At 45.2% G+C, this 20168-nt stretch overlaps 2 protein-coding genes across 4 annotated transcripts in view; both read right to left on the bottom strand.

Moving 5' to 3' along the window:
* Positions 1-13782, bottom strand: part of Frrs1l (ferric chelate reductase 1 like) — a 29115-nt gene extending 15333 nt beyond the window's left edge. The window contains exons 1-2 of one of the 2 annotated variants that reach the window (XM_050118818.1): positions 13469-13782; positions 2120-2204 (exon numbers count right to left, since the gene is read on the bottom strand). In XM_050118818.1, coding sequence (XP_049974775.1) covers positions 2120-2204; positions 13469-13547 — 164 coding nt within the window. In that variant the 5' untranslated portion in view covers positions 13548-13782. Of the gene's footprint in view, positions 1-2119; positions 2205-12588; positions 13089-13468 lie in introns of those variants that run through there. The other variant, XM_050118808.1, reaches the window with a different exon arrangement.
* A 1482-nt stretch (positions 13783-15264) lies between these two features.
* The window catches only part of Epb41l4b (erythrocyte membrane protein band 4.1 like 4B), a 144707-nt gene continuing 139803 nt past the window's right edge, over positions 15265-20168 (bottom strand). For both annotated transcript variants that reach the window (XM_050164953.1, XM_050164961.1), the window contains exon 25: positions 15265-18395. In XM_050164953.1, coding sequence (XP_050020910.1) covers positions 18326-18395 — 70 coding nt within the window. In that variant the 3' untranslated portion in view covers positions 15265-18325. The remainder of the gene's footprint in view (positions 18396-20168) is intronic.

Genomic DNA, 20168 nt, shown 5'->3' with positions numbered 1-20168 from the left:
TTAAAAATTTGTCTGGTTTTTCTCACCAGGTAGTGGTGGCGCACACCTTTAATCCCAGCAGTAAGGAGGCAGAGGTAGGCGGATCTCTCTGAGTTCAAGGCCAGTCTGGTCTACAGAGCAAGTTCCAGAGCAGCTAGGGCTGTTACACAGAGAAACCCTATCTCAAAAAAACAAAATAAAACAAAAAATTGTCCAATTTTTCTTAATTAAAATGTATACCAAATATTTTTCCTTATAACTTTTCATAGTTAAAATATCATAGATTTAGAAATAAAAACAGAAATCTTGAAATTTACAGTATTTGTGTGGCAACTTTCCTGGAAGTGTTTTTGTGCATGGTGCAGCGGTGTGTCTGATTGCCCCAGTAGGAGCTTTCTTATTCTTATTGATATGGAGTGATGGCCCAGCTCCCGCAATTTAATGTCTTGGTATGCTGCAAAAGCCACATTTGGACAAATGCATCATGTAAAAACCTCACCCGGGATCTGCTGAACACAGAATGAGATTTATTTATAAAATGTACATGGTGTTAATATAATCACAAAGGCAGACACAAAAACAAAACTGTAGCGAGCTGCGTGGTGTCACACCTGATGGAGATGTATAATCAACTCCTGAGATGGCTAAGGCCTGACCTATGCTATGATCACGCAATGATTATCAGCTGCCTGCATATGCGTGGACCTATGGGCAATGCCCACCTGGCAATCCGGGATTGGCAGCCCATGCTTACTTAAGGGCTGGAAGAGGTTTGCCCGGGAGGAGAGGGAGAGAGAGAGAGAGAGAAAGAGAAGGAGGAGATAGATTGCTGTGAATAAAGTCCTGAAAACTGCTGCAAGAAGAGCTCCCGGTGTCGCGTCATCCTTGCGGGTCGAGGGTGGGACGTGACACAAAACAGTAGAAGGTCTTTGGCTGTATAGGAAGAGTCTGTACACGTTCATCTTTTAAAAGAGCAACTCCAAGCAGGACACAGAAATTTCAGATTTCTTACAGAGAAACAAGTGGGATGGCTCAGTAGATAGGAACAGCTGCCACCAAGCATGGTGACCTGAACTTCCTCCGTGGAGCTCACGTGCTAGAAGAGAAAGGACTCCAGCAAGTTGCCTTGTGATCTCCATATGAATGCCATGGCATAAGTGTGTACACTTACCTGTACATATGTGTCCATAAAGACATGCACAAAAATAAATGTAACAACAACAACAGCAAACTTTACAAACGGCCAGGCGGTAGTGGTGCACGCCTTTAATCCCAGCACTCCACTCGGGAGGCAGAGGCAGGTGGATCTCTGTGAGTCTGAGGCCAGCCTGCTCTGCAGAGTAAGTTCCAGGAGAGCCTGGACTGTTTCACAGAGAAACCCTGTCTCAAAAAAACAAAATGAAAGAGAGAGAGAGAGAGAGAGAGAGAGAGAGAGAGAGAGAGAGAGAGAGAGAGAGAGAGAGAGAGAGAGAGAGAGAGAGAGAGCAGGCTGAACAAGCCAGTGAACAGCATTATTTCATGGCCTCTGCTTCAGTTCCTGCCTCCAGGTTTCTGCCTTACTTGAGTTCCTGCACTGGCTTCTCTCAATGGTGGACTGTGATATAAGCCTTTTTGGCTATGTCTTTATCATGGTGATAGAAAGTGACTACGAGCCGGGTGGTGGTGGCGCACGCCTGTAATCCCAGCACTCGGGAGGCAGAGGCAGGCGGATGGGAGGCAGAGGCAGGCGGATCTCTGTGAGTTCGAGGCCAGCCTGGTCTACAAGAGCTAGTTCCGGGATCAGCACCAAAGCTACAGAGAAACCCTGTCTCGAAAAACCAAAAAAAAAAAAAAGAAAGAAAGAAAGTGACTACGACAGCCTCTTTAAAGAAGGAAATGCCCAAACTGAACACTAACCAAGCGTGGTGGTGCATACTTTTAATGCCAACATTCTGGAGGAACTGTGAGGAGATTATCCAGAATTCAAGGCCAGCAAGACCCTGTATCAACAAACAATCAAAACCTCTGGACACTGGGTTTCTATCTGAGTTCTCCATAACCCTGCTGAAGTTACAAGGGAGACAGACCAATGTGCCAATGCATGAAGGTAGAGAAGCCAGTCCATTTCTGAGCCCTAGTTGTCAGTCGCAGCTGTACCTACCTAAAGCATCCTTTAGTTCTTCCGCAGTCTTCCACTTTGATTTTGGCAAACGGGTCCACAGGAGGAGCAGTGGGGAAAGGATAGCCTGGGTGGTGAAAATAAACCGGGGTCATAAAAATCCAGTAACAGTCTTTACAGTGAGAATCCTAAAAGCTGCATTGGCGATTTTCCGTCATCGTTGTTAGCCACGCTTAGGGACTTAACGAAGGTCCTTGATAAAGTCGGAATATCCCCCCTACCTGAGGGAGTCCTTCGGACTTCACCTTAGGGCTCTGCGAAGGAGTGTGTTCTTACTTCATTTTCAAGCAAGCAACCAGGGACCTTGGGTGGGGACCTCGTTCTACATAACCACTGGCTTCCCACTGCCCCCTAGGAGTTAGGAATCTCAACTTTAATACACGCACACGCTCTGGAAGGAAGACAGTCGACAAAGGCCCAGGCACTTGGGCGATTTCACTCAAACACAGAATGGATGTTCTGTTTCATCTCTCGGAACTGCCACTTACCCATGTGCTAAGTCCATCCCACACAGTTTCAAGCATGGTCCCTCTGAGATTACTTACACCCTATTGCATTTAGGCACCGTTAGAGAGTAAGGCCGTGGAGCCCTCCAGCTTATAGGGGAAATCCTTTTCACCTAGGCGGTTCACTCCACGTATGCAGGAACCATATGTGTCTCATCCTGTGTTCTCTGCCCAGCAGGGTGTTTGGCACTGGACACCGAATAAAATGATCGTCAGTGGTGAAATGCAGGCTTCCACAGATATGCCTAGGCAGTGTACGCCATGTCTTTTTATTTGTAGTGCTGTGTTCAATAAAGTTTTATGTAGTTAAATTAGCCTTATGCTTTTCACAAATGTCTCCGGAGTATCCTTTCCTGCACAGGTATGCCTGTCTCTGCTATCACAGAGTTTGAGCACGGGATCAAATACCAGCTCCCTTTTTATCGCCCCTAAGTAACCGGGTCAGATGCTTTGCCTCTCGTTTGATCTGATTTTGTGCTAAAAACCTACATTATTTTCACCACTATTGACCGCATCCTGCCTTGGACAGGCTTCTTTTTCTTTGTATTTATTGATCAAGCAGCTTATCGGCTCTACAGACCATAGTAAGCATCTTCACTGACGCCCTTACCGTTGAGTGTCACAGACGTTCCAAGGCTATTTTTTCCACAGACTGTTCACCCAGGAATGCAATGGCTATTTCCTTACATGTCACTAAGATTCTAGCGGTGACAATCGCTTCAATGTTACTTCTGACTCAAGTTCTGCATCTTCTTCTTTTGATCTCTTTCTGTGTATGGAGGGGGGGCGGGGAGGGGTTGGAGACAGTGTTTCTCTGCACAGCCCTGGCTGTCCTGAAACTCACTCTGTGTACCTCGAACTCACAGAGATCCACCTGCCTCTGCCTCCCGAGTGCTGGGATTAAGGGAGTGCACCACCACCGCCTGGCTGTCTTTTTTTTTTTTTTTCTTTAAGGAAAAATGGGTTTCTAGACAGCAAATAAAAGCACATTTTAGAACCAGGTTTATGCAAATGTTCTGAACTAGTTCATGAGGTTGGCTAACGCCTTCACTAACACTGATTTCCTATCATTTCATATGTGCTTTTAAAATGAAACCAAATAAGAACTTGTGTTCTGTGAGCTGTGTGTACACATTCATTTAAACACACCCCTCCCCCTGCCCCAGTTTTGTGGATGAAATTAACGGTTTTGGTGAACATTTTACCACTGGGTTATATAGGGTTTTCTGGTTAAGGTCACCACAATGTGAGGAACTTTATTAAGGGGTCCCAGCATTAGGAAGGGCGAGAGCCACTGCTCTAGGATCTTGGACTTCTAGTAGTAGGTGTGTCTTTACTCATCAGGAATCCCTTAGAGAGCACCTGAGTTCGCTAAGAGCTAAAATGCTGTGATACATTGGTTTAAATGCTCTCCCAGATTGGGACTGTAAATTGCCTCCTGCTGTGGCTTGAATTTGAATGCCCCCACTGGTTCTTCTTTGTTGCTGTTGTTGTTGAACCCTTGGTCCCTGCTGGTGGCACTGTTTTTGGAGGCTGTGGAACCTTTAAGGAAGTGAGGCCTCAATGGCAGAAGGAGGTCACCAGGAACAGGTCTCTGAAGAACCCTCCCTTCTCTATTGCTGGGTTCACTGTGATAGGAGCTGACTCTGCCACTCAAGATGCCATGAATCAGCCGCCCCACCAGGTATACGGCCCCACGATAGATTGAAACCATAAAGTTAATTAATCTTCCCACCCTTGAGCTGCTTCTGGTCACTGTGGTCACAGAAAAGCAAATGACACACCGCCACAGGCTTGCCTTCTCCAACTGTGAAAACACAAACGTCTTTACCCATGTTGGCTCTGAGTTTCTATCTAGGACATTTTTATTGTGTAATCCAGGAGAGGCAAGGCCAGACGGCCTCTCTAACTGTGCAGAGTTTGAGCGGATTACTATTCTGAACACGGTGGGCTTGCAGTCCCCGGGCACCTCATGATTGACTGCCCCAGTTTCTCCACATCCCAACTCGACATGATATCATTATTATTTTAATTTGGATTTCCCTAAGCACTGATAGACACAAATGTCTCTTTATATCTGTATAAAGCCCTTGGGTTCCTGCTTCTGTGATGTCTATTTCTGTAACCTCTGTTTCTTTTATTATTTGGAATTCAAATTTGTTCATAGAAAGTTATATATATTTCATAAAATTGTTGGTTCCAGATGTTGCTATTTTTCCTACCACCTTCTCACCAATTTTTTTCTATTTACTTGTTTGTTTTTTCTATGATGCCCTTTTTTTAGATCCAAATGTTTAACTTCAATGAAGTTCTCTCTCTCTCTCTTTCTCTCTCTCTCTTTCTCTCTCTCTCTTTCTCTCTCTCTCTCTCTCTCTCTCTCTCTCTCTCTCTCACACACACACACACACACACACACACACACACACACACATTTTGTTTTTGTTTTTTTGAGACAGGGTTTCTCTGTGTAGCCCTTGCTGTCCTGGAACTAGTAGACCAGGCTGGCCTTGAATTTACAGATATCCACCTGCCTTTGCCTCTCAGGTACTGAGATTAAAGGTGTGTGCCACCACCCGGTGCTTCTCGGGCCCTCACGGGATCATTTTCTACTCCACCAGCCGAGCCATTTCTCTCTTTTTACCTACTAATGTTGTAGTACTGTATCAATAGCACAGTGAGAGCTTTGACCCACTGGGAATTTACTCATTATCTAATGTGAGGTAAGAAATCAATTGTATTTTTCTGCACATATTGATTTGTTTGGGTTTCTTTTTGCTTTATTTTGTAAGGCAGAGTCTCACTATGTATATCCAGCTGACCTGAAATTCTCTATATAGATCCATCTGGCTTGGAACTCAGAGAAATCTACCTGTTTCTACCTCCAGACAGTTGAGATCAAGGATGTGTGCCATCATGCCCAGCTCTACTTAAGTTGAATCAATTTTTTTTCTCAATATAATTTGTAAAACAACTCATGCTGGGCTGGAGAAATGGCTCAGTGGTTAAGAGCATTGCCTGCTCTTCTGAAGGTCCTGAGTTCAATTCCCGGCAACCACATGGTGGCTCACAACCATCTGTAATGAGGTCTGGTGCCCTCTTCTGGCCTGCAGACATACACACAGACAGAATATTGTATACATAATAAAAAAAAAAACAAAAATACTAAAAAAAAAAAAAAACTCATGCTTTCTCTGGTAATTTATGATAACTCTTTTCCAAGTCACTAGTTCTTTCACGAAACTGGTCTATTCTAGATTTTCTGTTGTTTTGTTTGTAAAATAACTGTGTTACTTTAATTATTTCACTTTGTAATGTATCTTAATTATCTAGCAAAAAAACTATCTCCTCTATTCATGGGACTTGATTCTTCCTTACAAAGCACAGAAGTCATGTGTGAAGTTCCCTTCCAGAATTGTACCAGACTCCTGTCTGGAATTGTCTTCCATCTGAGATAAATTGTGTGTGGATGGAGAACTGGTCTATTCATAATACCAGGTTAGTCGTCTCAAGATCATGGCTTATCTGTTTATTCACATTCTTTATATCCCTTAATAGTTCATTTTTTCCCTCTCTGTAGGTAAGATCAGATATCATAGAGCTCTGTCGCTACTTTGAGCCATTATCTTGTTTTTCTTTACATTCTCTGGCTCACTGTCACTGGTGAGGAAGGATTTTGGGTTCCTAAGCTATTCTAATCTCCTAAAAGCTTTCCTAAGAAGTTCAGCTAAGTAAAGTTAAAAATAAAATGATAAAGGCCAGGTAACTGATCATCCTCTGCACAGGAAATGTCCACAGTAGACAAATATTGAGACAGAAGGCTTCATGGTTGCCGAGAGCTGAGAAGGAAACCATGAAACATTGGCGTGCTGCTGGCTCTAGGGAAGCATGGCTTCTTTTCAGGGTGATCAGAGTCCTAAATATGACCGTGGTAACAGCTGCTGCACAAGCCCTGTGGACATTCTTTAGAACCACGCCATAGCAGGCCTTAAATAGGTGCATGAACACACACAGGCCACCATGCACCTGTGGTGGTCAGAGGACAACTTCTGGGAGTCAGTTCTGGGCATCAAACTTGGGTTGTCCAGCTCAGTGGCAGGCGTCTTTACCTGGTGTGACATCTCACCAGCCCTAATGCCAATATTTTGACATACAACGTTTTGAAGTTCAATTAAAGGTTATCGTAATTCCCCTTATGGTTTCCTTTTTAGACCTTTCGTCGATCATTTTTAAATTGGTCGATGATTTTTAAATTGGTATTATCATCCATGATCCTTTTATCTTTCTTTCTTTTCTTTTTTTAAGGGCTGGGGATCAAATAGAGAGCTTTGCCAGGCAGGTGAGCACTCTCCCACCGATTGGTAGTCCCAGTAACCCCTCTCGTGCTCTTGCTAGCTTCAAATTTCATCTTACCATAATCAGAAGACATCTATGCATATGATGTAGATTCTTTGTTTTTATTTTTTTATTGTACAGTGTGGCTTTATTCTTGTTTTTTTTTTTAATTGTTTTTATTGAGCTATGTGTTTTTCTCCATTCCCTTCCTTCCTCCCTTCCTACCCTCTCCTGTGATCCCCACATTCCCAATTTACTCAGGAGATCTTGTCTCTTCTACTTCCATGTACATTAGATCCACGTATGTCTCTCTTAGGGTTCTTATTGTTGTCTAGGTTCTCACTGAACCCAGGCTGGCGGGTCAGCTTGCTCCAGTTTCTGGGCAAGCACTTTACCGGCTGAGTCACTCCACCCCACCCCATCCTACCCTATCCTACCCCCTCCCACCCACCCTATCCCACCCCACCCACCCTATCCCATCCTACCCCACTCTACCCCACCCCATCCTACCCAGCCCATTTGACCCAATTGCTTTTATTCAGGCTTCCTAAGTCTTCAGTCAGGTGTTGCTTGTTTGTTTGTTTGTTTTTGTTTTTTTTTTCCTTGGCTTAGTCAATGTCAACTTCAAATTTGCAATCCTCCTGCCTCAGCCTTCCAAGTACTGGAGAAACCAACTTCTTATTAACTGGTTCTATCTGCCTCCATTGCTATTGCACCCCGACTTACCATATAACTTGCCATCTTAAGGTGCACAAATCAGTGCGTTTTACTCCTCCACAGGGTTATGCAACCCTCACTGTTATCTAATCCTTGAAAATTTCCACGGTTCCAGGAAGACGCCAAGTGCTAGGCAGCAGTCACTCCCCTGGCATCCTCTATGTCCTGAACCTATGGATTTGCCTGTTCTGAATACTTTCTGTCAATGGAATCATTGTGGCCTTTGGGGCCTGGTTTCTTTCATTTAGCATAATATTGTCAAGGTTCATCTACCATGCGGCATGCATTAAAACTCCATTCCTTTTGGGGACAGAATACCATCCCCATTGTATGGACAGACCATATTGTTTATCTGCTCATCAGCTGCTAGGCTTTTGGGTTGTTCCCCATTTGCGACTATTATGAACCAGGCAGCTGTGTAGCAGGTTTTGTGTGGATATGCTTTCCAGTCTCTTAGAACACAATTGCTACATTATATGGTAACTCTACATTTTACTTTTGAAGGAGATGCCAAGTCATTTTCCAAAGAGCTGTAACATTTTACATCATCATTAACAATACAGAACAGGTCCAACTTCTCCACTTGCTGTTTTCATATATACATATATTTCACAAATATGCAATATATATGAAATTTCATATATATTTCATTATATATGTATATCCCTCCCAGTAGACTTTTCACTGACACGTCTAGTAACTTTGAGAGACTAATTACAGCAACTTTTTCTTCTCCTAATTACTATTTTATCACTTCTTCTATCTGTCAAGATAGTTCTATATGGAGTTGGTTTTCTCATTTTATTTGTCTGTTTTTGCACTGTTGGAGGCTGAATCCGCAGCCCCACACGTGCTGAGCAATCTCCTTATCTTGGAGCTCCTCCTCCGGTCGCTCTTGGTTGCTGTGTGAGGTTCTGTGGCTTCCATTCTCATCTACTCTGTGGAGCATGTGTCCTTTTGCTGCAATCCCTTGAGCCCACTTTGCCACACTCTACCGAGTGGCTAGTGGCCTTTGCTTTGCTATTTATTGCTTCTAATGAGCTGGTTGGATCAGAGCCTTCAGATATTCATTTGGCCCTTGATTCCATGAGGTTTAAACCACAGACTGGCTGGCCACACCATTCAGCTTCTCCTCAGAACCACAACATCCATCCGCCTCTTTCTGAGGCTGCCTGAACTGTCGCTTCTACTGATCAGAGCCGTACAATGGAGAGATGCAGAGAGAGGGAGGGAGGGAGGGAGGGAGAGAGAGAAAGAGAGAGAGAGAGAGAGAGAGGTGGATTGTCAAGTCCTACACCAGGGCAAAAGAAGATTTTCCCAGTGGCACTCTGACCCTTCAGAACCTGCAGTTTCTAACTAACTCCGAAACCCATCATCTCAAATGCCTTCTCAAAGACCCCCGTTCCTTCAGGTCCGAGTCCGTTCCTAGCACTTGCAAACACAGACCTTCACTCAGGCAGGTCCGGACACCAGGCACCACCTACGCCACAGATTCCATCCACAGATCCAACAGTTCCCTCATCCTTTCTAGCTGTGTGAGTTTAGCCAAGATTAAAAAAAAAAAAAAAAAAAAAAACTGAGTCATTTTCCTTAACTCTTAAGTGTGGCCAACAGTAGTATCTGACTCACAGGAGCACAGCCCCGATGGAAACTAACATAGGTAAAGGGCCTTAGAAAATTATTAAAAGACACTGAGGGCCGGGGAGCCAACACCATCTGTGAACTGCTTGCCACACTAGCAAAATGACTTGAGTTTGACCCCCAGGACTCACACAAAAAATCAGGGCTTACACAGCGTCTATAACCCCATACTGAGGAGGCAGAGGCATGCTCACAGGGATGGACGACTCCAGGCCAGTGAGCGACCCGGCTCAAAACAAACTAACAAATAAGTAGGTGGATGATGTCTGAGAACAGCACCCAAGGTTGTCCTATGGCCTCTGCACACATGAATGTGAATATAAATATGAAAACACTCACACAAAGAAACACTTGAAAGATAGCTCCAATAAATGTTCTTGGCAGACTTTGTTCGCGGAGGCCACAGAAAGCTAGGCAATGTATTGACGGCTGTAAAGAACTTTCAGGCTCAGAGAGAGAGAGAGAGAGAGAGAGAGAGAGAGAGAGAGAGAGAGAGAGAGAGAGAGAGAGAGAGAGAGAGNGGAGAGAGAGAGAGAGAGAGAGAGAGAGAGAGAGAGAGAGAGAGAGAGAGAGAGAGAGAGAGAGAGAGAGATTTACACACAGCACCTGACTGACACAGAAGGTCACAGGCTGAGGAAAGATGTCACACTGCCCACTGTTCTGTCCTCCCCTGCCTCCTGTCCAGCTCTTTTCCATAACAGGGACATCTGGTCTTGAACTGACTGCTGAGAGGCTCATTGATTTGCATGTTTATCCAATAGTGAGATTGTTGTGCTTGGAAGATAAGCAACCATGAATGGCTCTTTTCCTTACTGGTCAAAGGGAAGGTAGCTACTGCCATCCTCCGACTCACGGTCCATAATCCTGGCCAGCTGACAGCATACAGGAACAGAGGCTTCACTGAAGGACTAACGTGAACGCAATACTCCATTTCTTGTTGCTTTTCTCCCTTGGAGAATTGCCAGAATGGAGTAGTTACCCATAATCCAATGTTTTATATCCTCCTGTTGTTCTGGGCTGGGAGCTTACTTCTCAGAGTGACTGTAAAGCGTCTCTTGGTAGCTACTGTCCAACTGATGCTAGACTTCATAAAACCAGATTCTACAACAGGTAGTTCATTCTCCCCAGGTATGCAAGTAGACACAGAGAGCCTGGCTTGTTCTTCACTAGTTAAATGAGAATACAGGAGCTCACATACCACCTTTAAGTCATTTGGAAGTATAGGCTGGTTATGTACAGCATATGTTTTCAGAAAGACATGCGTAGGAATATTTATCCTTTTCCAGAGTGATAGGATCTGTTTCATTTGTTTCTCCACCATTTGCCCCTTCTTCCTGGACTCAGGGCTGTCTGGCCTCCCTTGCAGCCAGGTCATTATTTAATTATGCTTGTAATTGCCAAAGACTATGAAAAGCAGCCTCCAAAAAGATAATTACTTATCCTAAACTTTTTATTTTCTTCAATTTTATTTGTGTGTGTGTATGTATGTATGTATGTGTGTATGTATGTATGTATGTGTGTGTGTATCTATGTGTGTATGGGCATATACCACACTGTTGCATATGGAGATCAGAGGATAACCTCGGGTATCGGTCCTCTACTTCCACCTTGAGATAGGGTCTCTGGTTTGCTGCTCCATCAATTGGCCCACAAGCTTCCAAGGATTTCCTTTACTCCATTTCCCAAATCCCCATAGGAGCCCTGGGATTACAGACAGATATGCTACTACAACTTGTGTTACGTGGGTTCTGCTGCTCTGAACTCAGGTACTGTACGTTTGTGTTGCAAGTGCTTTACCCACTGAGTCAACCCTCCAGCACTCTTCCCTCAGTCTTGAACAAAGACTTAAAAGCGGCCAATCTTCTATTACATAGATGAGAACAAGGTCTTAAAGGGTAGCAGAGCAACAGATGGAAGGAGCATAGGTCTCTGAGTGACAACTTGGAACCAAGCTGCCTCATCAACCCCTGAACAGCCCGACTCCAGGCCACTAAACTTGTGTGGGGGAGGGAGGGGTCTCAATAGTCTCTGTTTAATAAATATATTTTCCCAATCCATTCTCTCCACCTTCCTTAATATAATAATTACATTTTTGAAGTGGATATAGTTTGTCTTTTTTAGCTTAAAGGTTGCCCTTCCCAGACTACTTTACATGAACACATGACTTAGAAACTAAAATTGGTAGATGGAAGTTCTGTCCGAGTAGCATCCTTAGTAAGCAGGATGCAGCATTTTCCAACCCATATTGTCTTTCTCACCATCCGGAATGTGAATAATGAGCAGGGTTCAAGCAGCTACTTGGGATCATTAAGTTACAAGTTAAGAATTACTCCTGAGTAGAAGTTCTGGCCCCAGGGTCCCTCAAGACCAGTGACTATTCATACCAGTTCTGGACTGTGAATTTCTAGATTTCCTTATATGAGAGAGAGAATTCTATCTTATCAAAGATATTAACATTTGCATTCTGCATATAACCGAACCTATTTAGGAGATACACCCATGAACAGATATCCTCATTTCAACCCCTAGTTTGATTCTTGGCTCCTATTTGCAGAAGTAAAGGAAAATAACTCTCCTCAACGCTGCGGAAGTAAGAGACCAGTTTCCAATCCTTTTATCAGAACGGATTTGCCTTTTGTGCTCTTTGAAACAGCTCTACAGGGAAGCTGGCTAAGAAACCCCAGTCTCTAGGCCCAGATGGTCCCAACAATGGTGCCTCACACTACGAGACTACAAGTGTGGTGGCGGCAGATGTGGGTTGGACTGGGGAGAGAGCTATGACCCAGCTTTGGTGTCTAGGCAGTGAGACCAACAGAAAGATGGGGCGCCAGTACCTGCAAATTTAGGTCAATTAGAGACCGACAGACCGGGAGGTAACTGGGCAACCGGTCTCTTTAAGTTGGGTTTTCTGCTGCTTGCCTGCTGCGCTGGGCTCCGGTACCCCAGGCCAGATGGCGCCTCCTCCGTGGCAGGGAGGATGGAGGAGGCCAGACGCTGAGAACTGGGAAAGCATAGGCTTAGCACCTCCTGTCCACAGCTTCGCAGGACTTGAGTATACCAGTCCTAGTCTCCCCACGTGTAAAAAGGGGAGCAGGCGCTGACAGCTCCTCCAGACTTCCCTCCTGCAGGCGGGTCTGAGCACCGGGCTCCCCAGCCTAGACTCAGCAGTGCACATCTGTCTCCACTGACATCCTTGCGGACCCCTCCTGCACTCCTCGGTCCCCCAGGTCTCCCCTCACCCTCCGGTAGCCTCACCCTCCTCCGACAGGTAGCGCAGGTCGTAGAACTCGCCGGCGAAGGTGCCGTAAGAGGAGTCGTGGCGCGGCACTGCCTCGTCAGCGCCCGCGTCCCCTCGCGCGCGTCCCCGGGGTCCCCGGCCCCCAGGACCCGCACCGTCGTCCGCGGGGCTGGCGTTGCAGGCAGCGACCCCAGTCAGCAGCAGCCGCAGGAGCAGCGACGCCCAGGCCGGGCGCTTCCGGGGCTGCCCCACCATCGCTGCTCACCGATCCCGCAGCCAGGCCGCTCCGGCCGCAGCGGGGGCGCCGCGGGCGCGGGCCGGGACCTAGCCGCCGCCAGCACGCGCCGCGCAGCCGCGGAGCGCCCGCATCCGCCGCCTCCCTGTCTCGCTCTGCGCATCCTCGCTCCAGCCCCGCAACCTGCCCCATCCTCTCAGCATCACCCCCTCCTCTCCTGACGCTCCCTCCTAGCTTCCCTTCTTGAGTCCTTCACCTATTCTCCCCACCGCCCAGTCGCCTTGCAGATTTGACCTTCTGGTCCCTAGGTTCCCACAGTGACACTCTGACCTACAACATCAGCACCACCTGGGGGACTTGCCAGCGTCTCTTTAGGCCCCATTCCAGACACACAAAGCGCAATTTGCTCTTTCATTCAAATTCCCAGCACCCAGTTTCCACACCTTATTAGAATGACTGTCTCCAACACCTTGCTCCTGAAACTTTTCGTTCAAAGGAAACAACACTTAACTAGACTCCATACATTTCTCGAGACGGTGATTTCATCACGGAAGGAAGACGAAATCACAAAATACTACTATACAGATAGCCAACCAGAGGTCAGAGGCAACGAGGAAGGTGTAACTAAGCCCTTGGCAAGAGTCAGGAGCACTGGAGCATACCTGAACTTTTCAGATTAGGTAGCTGGTTTATCATTTTTTCCCAGGAGCAAAGTGTGCAGACGTCAAGCAGCACAATCATGTCTGATAAGTTTGCTGAACTCTCCGCGTCTTCACATCCGTTCGCACCACTTACACTTTGCGTTATTTACCTGGCCATTTATTTGCCCACCTAACATACCAAGGTCCCAGGCTTGTCTTCAGGCGACCCTTGTTGGGGTGGCGACAACTGTTAAATTGTTTTCAGCAAAAAATAGGGACACTATCCCTCCCATGCTGCCACTTCCGAACCTGCATATAAACCAATTCTTCGGGTTCTTTTTTTTAAAATTATTATTTAAAGTAAAGAAATTGCTACTGAGGCAGAAAAACAGATTTCAGATATAGTCTTGGACTATACCCAGACTGCCTGGGTAATGAATGACCAGTGATCAATAATTCCCATGATGCAGTGAATATTAAATAAGACCATGCACGGAAAGTTTGTAGGGTCCAATGTCATGACATTTCACACAATTATGAAATACTGATGAAGAGTCAATCATTTCAACCTTTTTTTTTTTTTTATTTTTTGGCCTTGAGGCTGGGAGACGCAGGAGCTGCTATTGAAAGAAATGGGACTTTGGGAAATCCAAAGGCCAGCTGTTTACTATCTGATATAGACGACGGATCAGCTTGTCTGATTGGAATTTAAATATGCGAATCCTGCCAGGGTCTCCCAGTGAAACTCTGAAGTTGAACTCAGCTATGCAGGCTAGCCTGGCCAGTGAACTTGAAATCCTCCTGTCTTCCCAGCACTGGTACCGACACACGTGGCCAAGTACTGCTTTTTATGTGGGTACCAGGATTTGAACTCTGGTCCTCATGCTTGCACGGCCACCACTTGACTAACTGAGCATCTCCTGAGCCTGGAGCTTGCTGGAACTGCCTGGCCAGTGAGACCCTGGGATCCACTTTTCTCGGCTCCCTCGCCCCCAACACTGGGCTTACAAACAAAGGCTGCTGTGCCAGGCTTTTATGTAGGTGCCCAGGGTCCACACTTCACGTACAAGCAGCAAATATGTCACCCACTAACCCACTTCCCAGCCCATTAGTCGCTTTTAAACGGATAAGCAGGTCATTTCATTTTCATTTTAAAAAGACAGACGGAACCTTTATTTCTCTTCTCATCATCAACAAAATAATTTCTCAAAAGGACCTTTTCCCCCCTCTTATAAAAACATCCCCAAATTAGTGCTACCACTTGGTATCCGGCCAGGAACAGATGTGGCCCGTCTCTGACTGCCTGGCGTATGCCATTTTCCACTTTGGCTTTCCTAAGATACAAAAGCTGTGATCTTGGAAGTCCCCCAGGAAGTTAAACATAGAGTTGCCATATGATCTGGCAATTCCAAGAGAACCCAAAACATATGTTCAGATAAAAACTTGTGCATGAATGTTCATAAAATTATCATTCATAATAGCCCCAAATCAGGAGCAACCCAAATATCTATCAACTGAATTAATAGATAAACAAAGCATGGCATCTCCATATACTCAATTATTCAGTCACAAAGACAGAATGAAGTTCTGATATATATATCTCATTGTATAACACGGATGAACCTTGAAAACATGGTTTAAGTGAAACAAGCTGATTACAGATAAATAAAGTGTCCAGAAGAAGTTAATTCATAAGCAGAAACCCACAGACCAGGGAAGGGGGTGGCAAGTGGTTGTCAGGGGAGGGGCAGAGTCAGACGATGATGTCTGCCCAGCATCATCGATACGCTGAAAGACACTGAGCTGCACACCTTAAGGTCATTAAAATGGTGGATTTTATTCAAGGACTTTAAAGGTCTGTGATCTTTGAAATGGTGAAGGTTAACAATGATATCGGGAATCTTCCTGTGCTCTTTGGAATCAAATTCTGGATATATACTGGTGGGAATTTCTAAGTGCGAAATGACTTCCTTTCTCACACCTGGAAATCTGAGCTGTCCTCGCCCCATCAACTCTGGGTTGAGGGTTGCCAGACCTCTGAAGTAACTCACCACACCTTCTCATTGAGGAGTCTGCGGCCACACTTTAGAGGCCCGGCTCTGGAATGGTTATGTTAGCAGACTCTCCTGTGCCCTCTTGAATCCACAGTGGGTGTCATGTGACCTTCTAGTGCTATTGTTTGGGTCTTAAAGTAGACAGAAAAGGTAAACAATTACGCAACTCCTTATAGTCATTGTGAGTTCAGGCAGGGCAACGTCACAGTCTCAGGTCCCAATGTCAAGCACCCAACTATACATTTAAGCAGCTAAAGATAATGCACTCCTCTGGATTCTACTGGTTGGGGTGAACTGCCAATGGTACAGGGTTTTCATATACAGTAACAACCAACACATTTGTGCTCAGACTTGCAGTGATGTCAACCCACCGAGACACCTGTGAACCTGGGAAAAAAGCTGGAGACAAGGCAGAAGCCTGTAAGTCCCCTGAAAACAACAGCCAGAACCTCCATGCAGTCCTCCTTAAAAAACAAAGCAAACCAGGTATGTAGGAAACTCTTGTTTCCTGACCTCTCCAGAAACCTCTTCTTGTGTTTTGGAGGTTTCCATCAGAGAGCAAGGTGGGGAGGCGTGCATGCCTCAGAATGTAGCTCCGGAGAGGAAGAGGCTGCTGGATTGGCAGGAGGTGGCAACCCCAGGTTCTACAGAAACGTGGTTTGTGTCACGTGCACATGATCGAGAGCAGCAAAAGCCCGTTTTACTAGTACATCTGGGAGCAGCGTGGGTGAAAAGCACCCACCTGAAACTATGCTTGCCCCAGACAGTTCCACTGATAGAGCAGGCAACAATAAAGAGCTATCAATGAGAAGAGGGCCATAGCCTACATAAGGCCACACCAAGTCCCACATGTGTTGATAGCTCCCGGTGACATCTTTTGTACCAAATCAAATTGCACTGACGACCAGGATTCATGAGGAAAGGGCAGAAGTCCCTCCAGGATGCTCTGCGCACTAAGGCAGGAGAATGTGCCATATGTGTTAGAAAGAGTTCCCTCAGAAAAATATTAAAATTGTAAAGAGCCAGTCCTTAAAGAGTTACTTCTTGGTTATCTGAACCCCTGTTTACATACCTCGTTTGCATCAAAGCTAGTCAATGAGGCAATTTTTATAGTCATTAGTATCAAATTATTGGCACCATTCAGTTGTAGGGACAGGGAGAGAGCAAACTCTACAACATAAAAATACAGTTCTGATACAAAGATACAAGATCAGTCCCATTGAACAAGCAGTCATAAGAAATGGAGGTGGACAGTTGGCACACACGGGAACACAGCTAGAAGCTCATCGCACAGATGTGTTCAGTTTGCTAGCAGTTCAAATAAGACAGCTTTCCAAGAATAACTATACACATCTATTAAACTAGCAAAAAAAAATAAATTAGAATGGCAAAACCCAGTATTGGCAGAGCAATTGATAAATAGAAATGCTTGCACATTGCTGGTGGCATCATAAATTGGAAAGGGGATTCAAGCATTCAGAGGAGGGGAAGTTTAAATGAGATGACCTTTAAGGTCCTTCCAATCCAAAGACTGGATCTTTCTAGAAAGCAATCTGGCAATATAAAACAAGAGCTATAAAATACTTCATGCTCTTTGACCTTGTAATCCCTCTTTGGAGATATTCCAAAGGGAATAATCCAAGAGAAGGATTTTATATATATATGTATATATTTATTTATTTATGTGTTTTTACAAAGACATTCATAGCAGCAGTATTTATAAGAGTGAAAATTTGCATATAACTCAAATATCTAATGATGGGGAGAAGTGAGGTTAACCATGTTGTGTGGGTATAAAGACATTTAAGTCGGTGAAAGCAGGATCTGTCTAATAAGGATTTGTGTTAGGTGGAAATATAACAAAAGGAATGTTCTCGCTGAGCACAGCTATGTAAAAACGGAGCATATCGGGGAGAATCAGGAAGAACTTCAGAGAGCTAGCTGTGGGTAGGGGCTCCTTAATTCCTGCAAAGGTATTCAAGTGAATAATAAAAATTTAAAAATGCAATTCATGAAAATTAATATATAAAAAGGGAGCTAAGTTTCTTCTGGGCAAGATTCTGTCAACATGGTTAGAGTAAATAGAATTTAGAAATAATCTCTCTTTCTGGAAAAGTCAGATGAGTCTTCCTGACACTGAGTCATCTTGACCTTGTCAAGATTTGTAGACGACATAATTAGCATTTCCTATGTGGGGCTCAAAGATAAACTCCTTTTATCCCAAGTTATGCTGTATCCAACGAGTTCACACATTCCATCGTGTTTCAGGATAAACTGAAGGGTTTTCAGTTGTAGTGATGTGAAACCTTTTTTTTTTTCCCATTCATCTACTCATGTCTGAATAAAAATAAATGATTTTATAAGATCTGTGTATTTATCAGTGTAAATGGAAAAACCAGCAGTAAAGAATTATTCTCTCATTAAAAAGGATCCATTTAACAAACAGCCAAAGCTTGGTGCAAGTTTCGATCATAAAAAAGTCACATAGTTGAGAGTACAAGCGGAGGAATCTGTGCTGCTTTAGCCCCTGGGGTGACTAGCAGATACACACAGGTACCGCTTAGCAGAAATCCCCTTTCTTCTAGAAACTTCCTACCAAACCCTGTCTCCACCACATTGAGCAATAGAAAAGCCTCTCATGCTCAGGAGACATAAAATAACTTTTCCAACAAAGTCAAGCTGGAAGCTGGCTTCCGCTAACCCTGGAGACCTGGGCGAACAGAGCACACTTCTGTACGTCATCGCGCCACAGTGAGCACACCGAGCCCGAGGAAAGGAAGCGAACGAAGGCACCGTGCCATCTCCAGGCAACAAGGGCAGAGTTTCACAGTTCGGTCATCAGCAGTCTTTTCATCATCTTCTCTCTTTCCAGTTCTTGCCGGAGCGTCTCTGCACTGAGAAACAGCAAAGGGCCAAGTGGTAAGACAAAAGGCTCAAAATCGCAGACATTAGACTTTCCTTCTTAGGCTCCGTTGGGATACCTTCCATTGGCTAGCGTTACAGTGAGCCAAAACTATCTGGTTACTGAGGGGTTTCCTCACCCCTGGGGAGGGGAGTTCTTGAGGGGCTCATTTTATATTATTCACCTCCACCATCTCACATCTGAGTGTGGGAATCTGCTTACTGGAAGCTTGAATGAACGAGAAGGTATCCTGTGGCTGGATTTTGTCTTTTTTTTAAAAAATTAACTTAATTGGGTGTGGGAGGTCGGGAGCATTAAAAACTGACTGCTTTGAAAGACTGCTTCTGATGTCTTGGTCCTCAGGTCAGAATGTCCCTGATAGGCTCAAATATTTGAACGCTTGGTCCTCAGTTGGGGAGGTTCAGGAAATGCAGCCTCGCTGGAGGAAGTGTGTGTGTCACTATTACCAGGGACAAGCTTTGAGAGACATAGGCTCATTTCACTCTCCAACCTGTAGTCACAGTTAAAGATGTGAGCTCTCAGCATTCTGCTTCTGCCGTCCTGTCTCTGCCCTGCCATGACGGACTCTTATCCATCTGGAACCGTAAGGCAGAATAAGCTCTCTCTGCCTTGAGTTGCCTTTAGTTATGATGCTTTATTATAGCAACAGAAAGATAACTAAGACACCTTTCAAGGACAAGAGGACCTGGTCTGGGTTGGATGTGTGTAAAATATCTGTCTTGTAAGCACAATGACCCAAGTCCCATCCCCAAGTAAAAATATCAGATGTGGCACAGGGCGCTGTGGAGGTAGGGACAGAAGGACCCCTGAAGCTCCCTGCGCCAGCCAGCCTGGCCTAATTATTGGTGAGCACTAGGCCAGTGAGAGACCTTGTCGTAAAGAGGTGGATGATGTTCCTGAGGATGATGCCTGAAGGTATCCACTGGCCTCCACACACACGTGCACACTTGCACCTGCACACACACACACACACACACACACTTCTTTTGGTGGAAACACTGACTTTACTTGGACCTGAAGATATATGCTGGGCCCTGGCACAGGTAGGAAATCTTGTTAGCTCTGATTCCTTTGCTGCCTTATCTTTGGGGCCAGCATCTGCTCCGCTCTGCACACAAATCACTGAAGAAGTGTTTTGTCCAGAACTATAATAGAAGGTTGACTTGACCTAGATTTGCCTAGTCTCTCCCTGACTTTAAGGCTAAAAATACATGCTTGCCCCCACGGCTGGAAATACAGGTCACAAAAGGAACACAGATATCTGGCAACGCCCTGTCTGTTCCCAGAAAAAGACATAACTGTCTCTCCCCTTTATCTACAGGTCTCTCTCCTCACTACAGCCCCGGGTCTCTAACTCCTCAGTTCTCCAGAACCCAGAGGCAGTTCTGCTATTCCTCCATTCTTTCTTCTCCCTTCACTGTCTCCTAAGTCACAGGTCTCCTCAAGTGACAGCAGAATCCAAGCTTTTCTCATAACCATACCGGCCCCTTAATCTCTCTTCCTCATGTCAGATGTGCCCACGTCCAGCAACCCAGGACTGGCGAGTCCCTCTGCTAAGCCTACTCTTCCCCAACCATCTGCAACTGGCTTCCCACTACCTTCAGGTGTCAGTTTGATGAAGTCGTCCCAACCTGTCCTATTGCCTTTCACCGGCTCAATTTACTCCTTGCTCCTGACCCCTCTCTCTCTCTCTCTCTCTCTCTCTCTCTCTCTCTCTCTCTCTCTCTCTCTCTCTCTCTCTCTC

This window comes from Alexandromys fortis, unplaced genomic scaffold (assembly GCF_014885135.2).
Source record: "Alexandromys fortis isolate MF-2015 unplaced genomic scaffold, M_Fortis_MF-2015_v1.1 scaffold_18, whole genome shotgun sequence".
NCBI lineage: Eukaryota > Metazoa > Chordata > Mammalia > Rodentia > Cricetidae > Alexandromys > Alexandromys fortis.
This window is presented reverse-complemented; position numbering and strand designations above follow the sequence as displayed.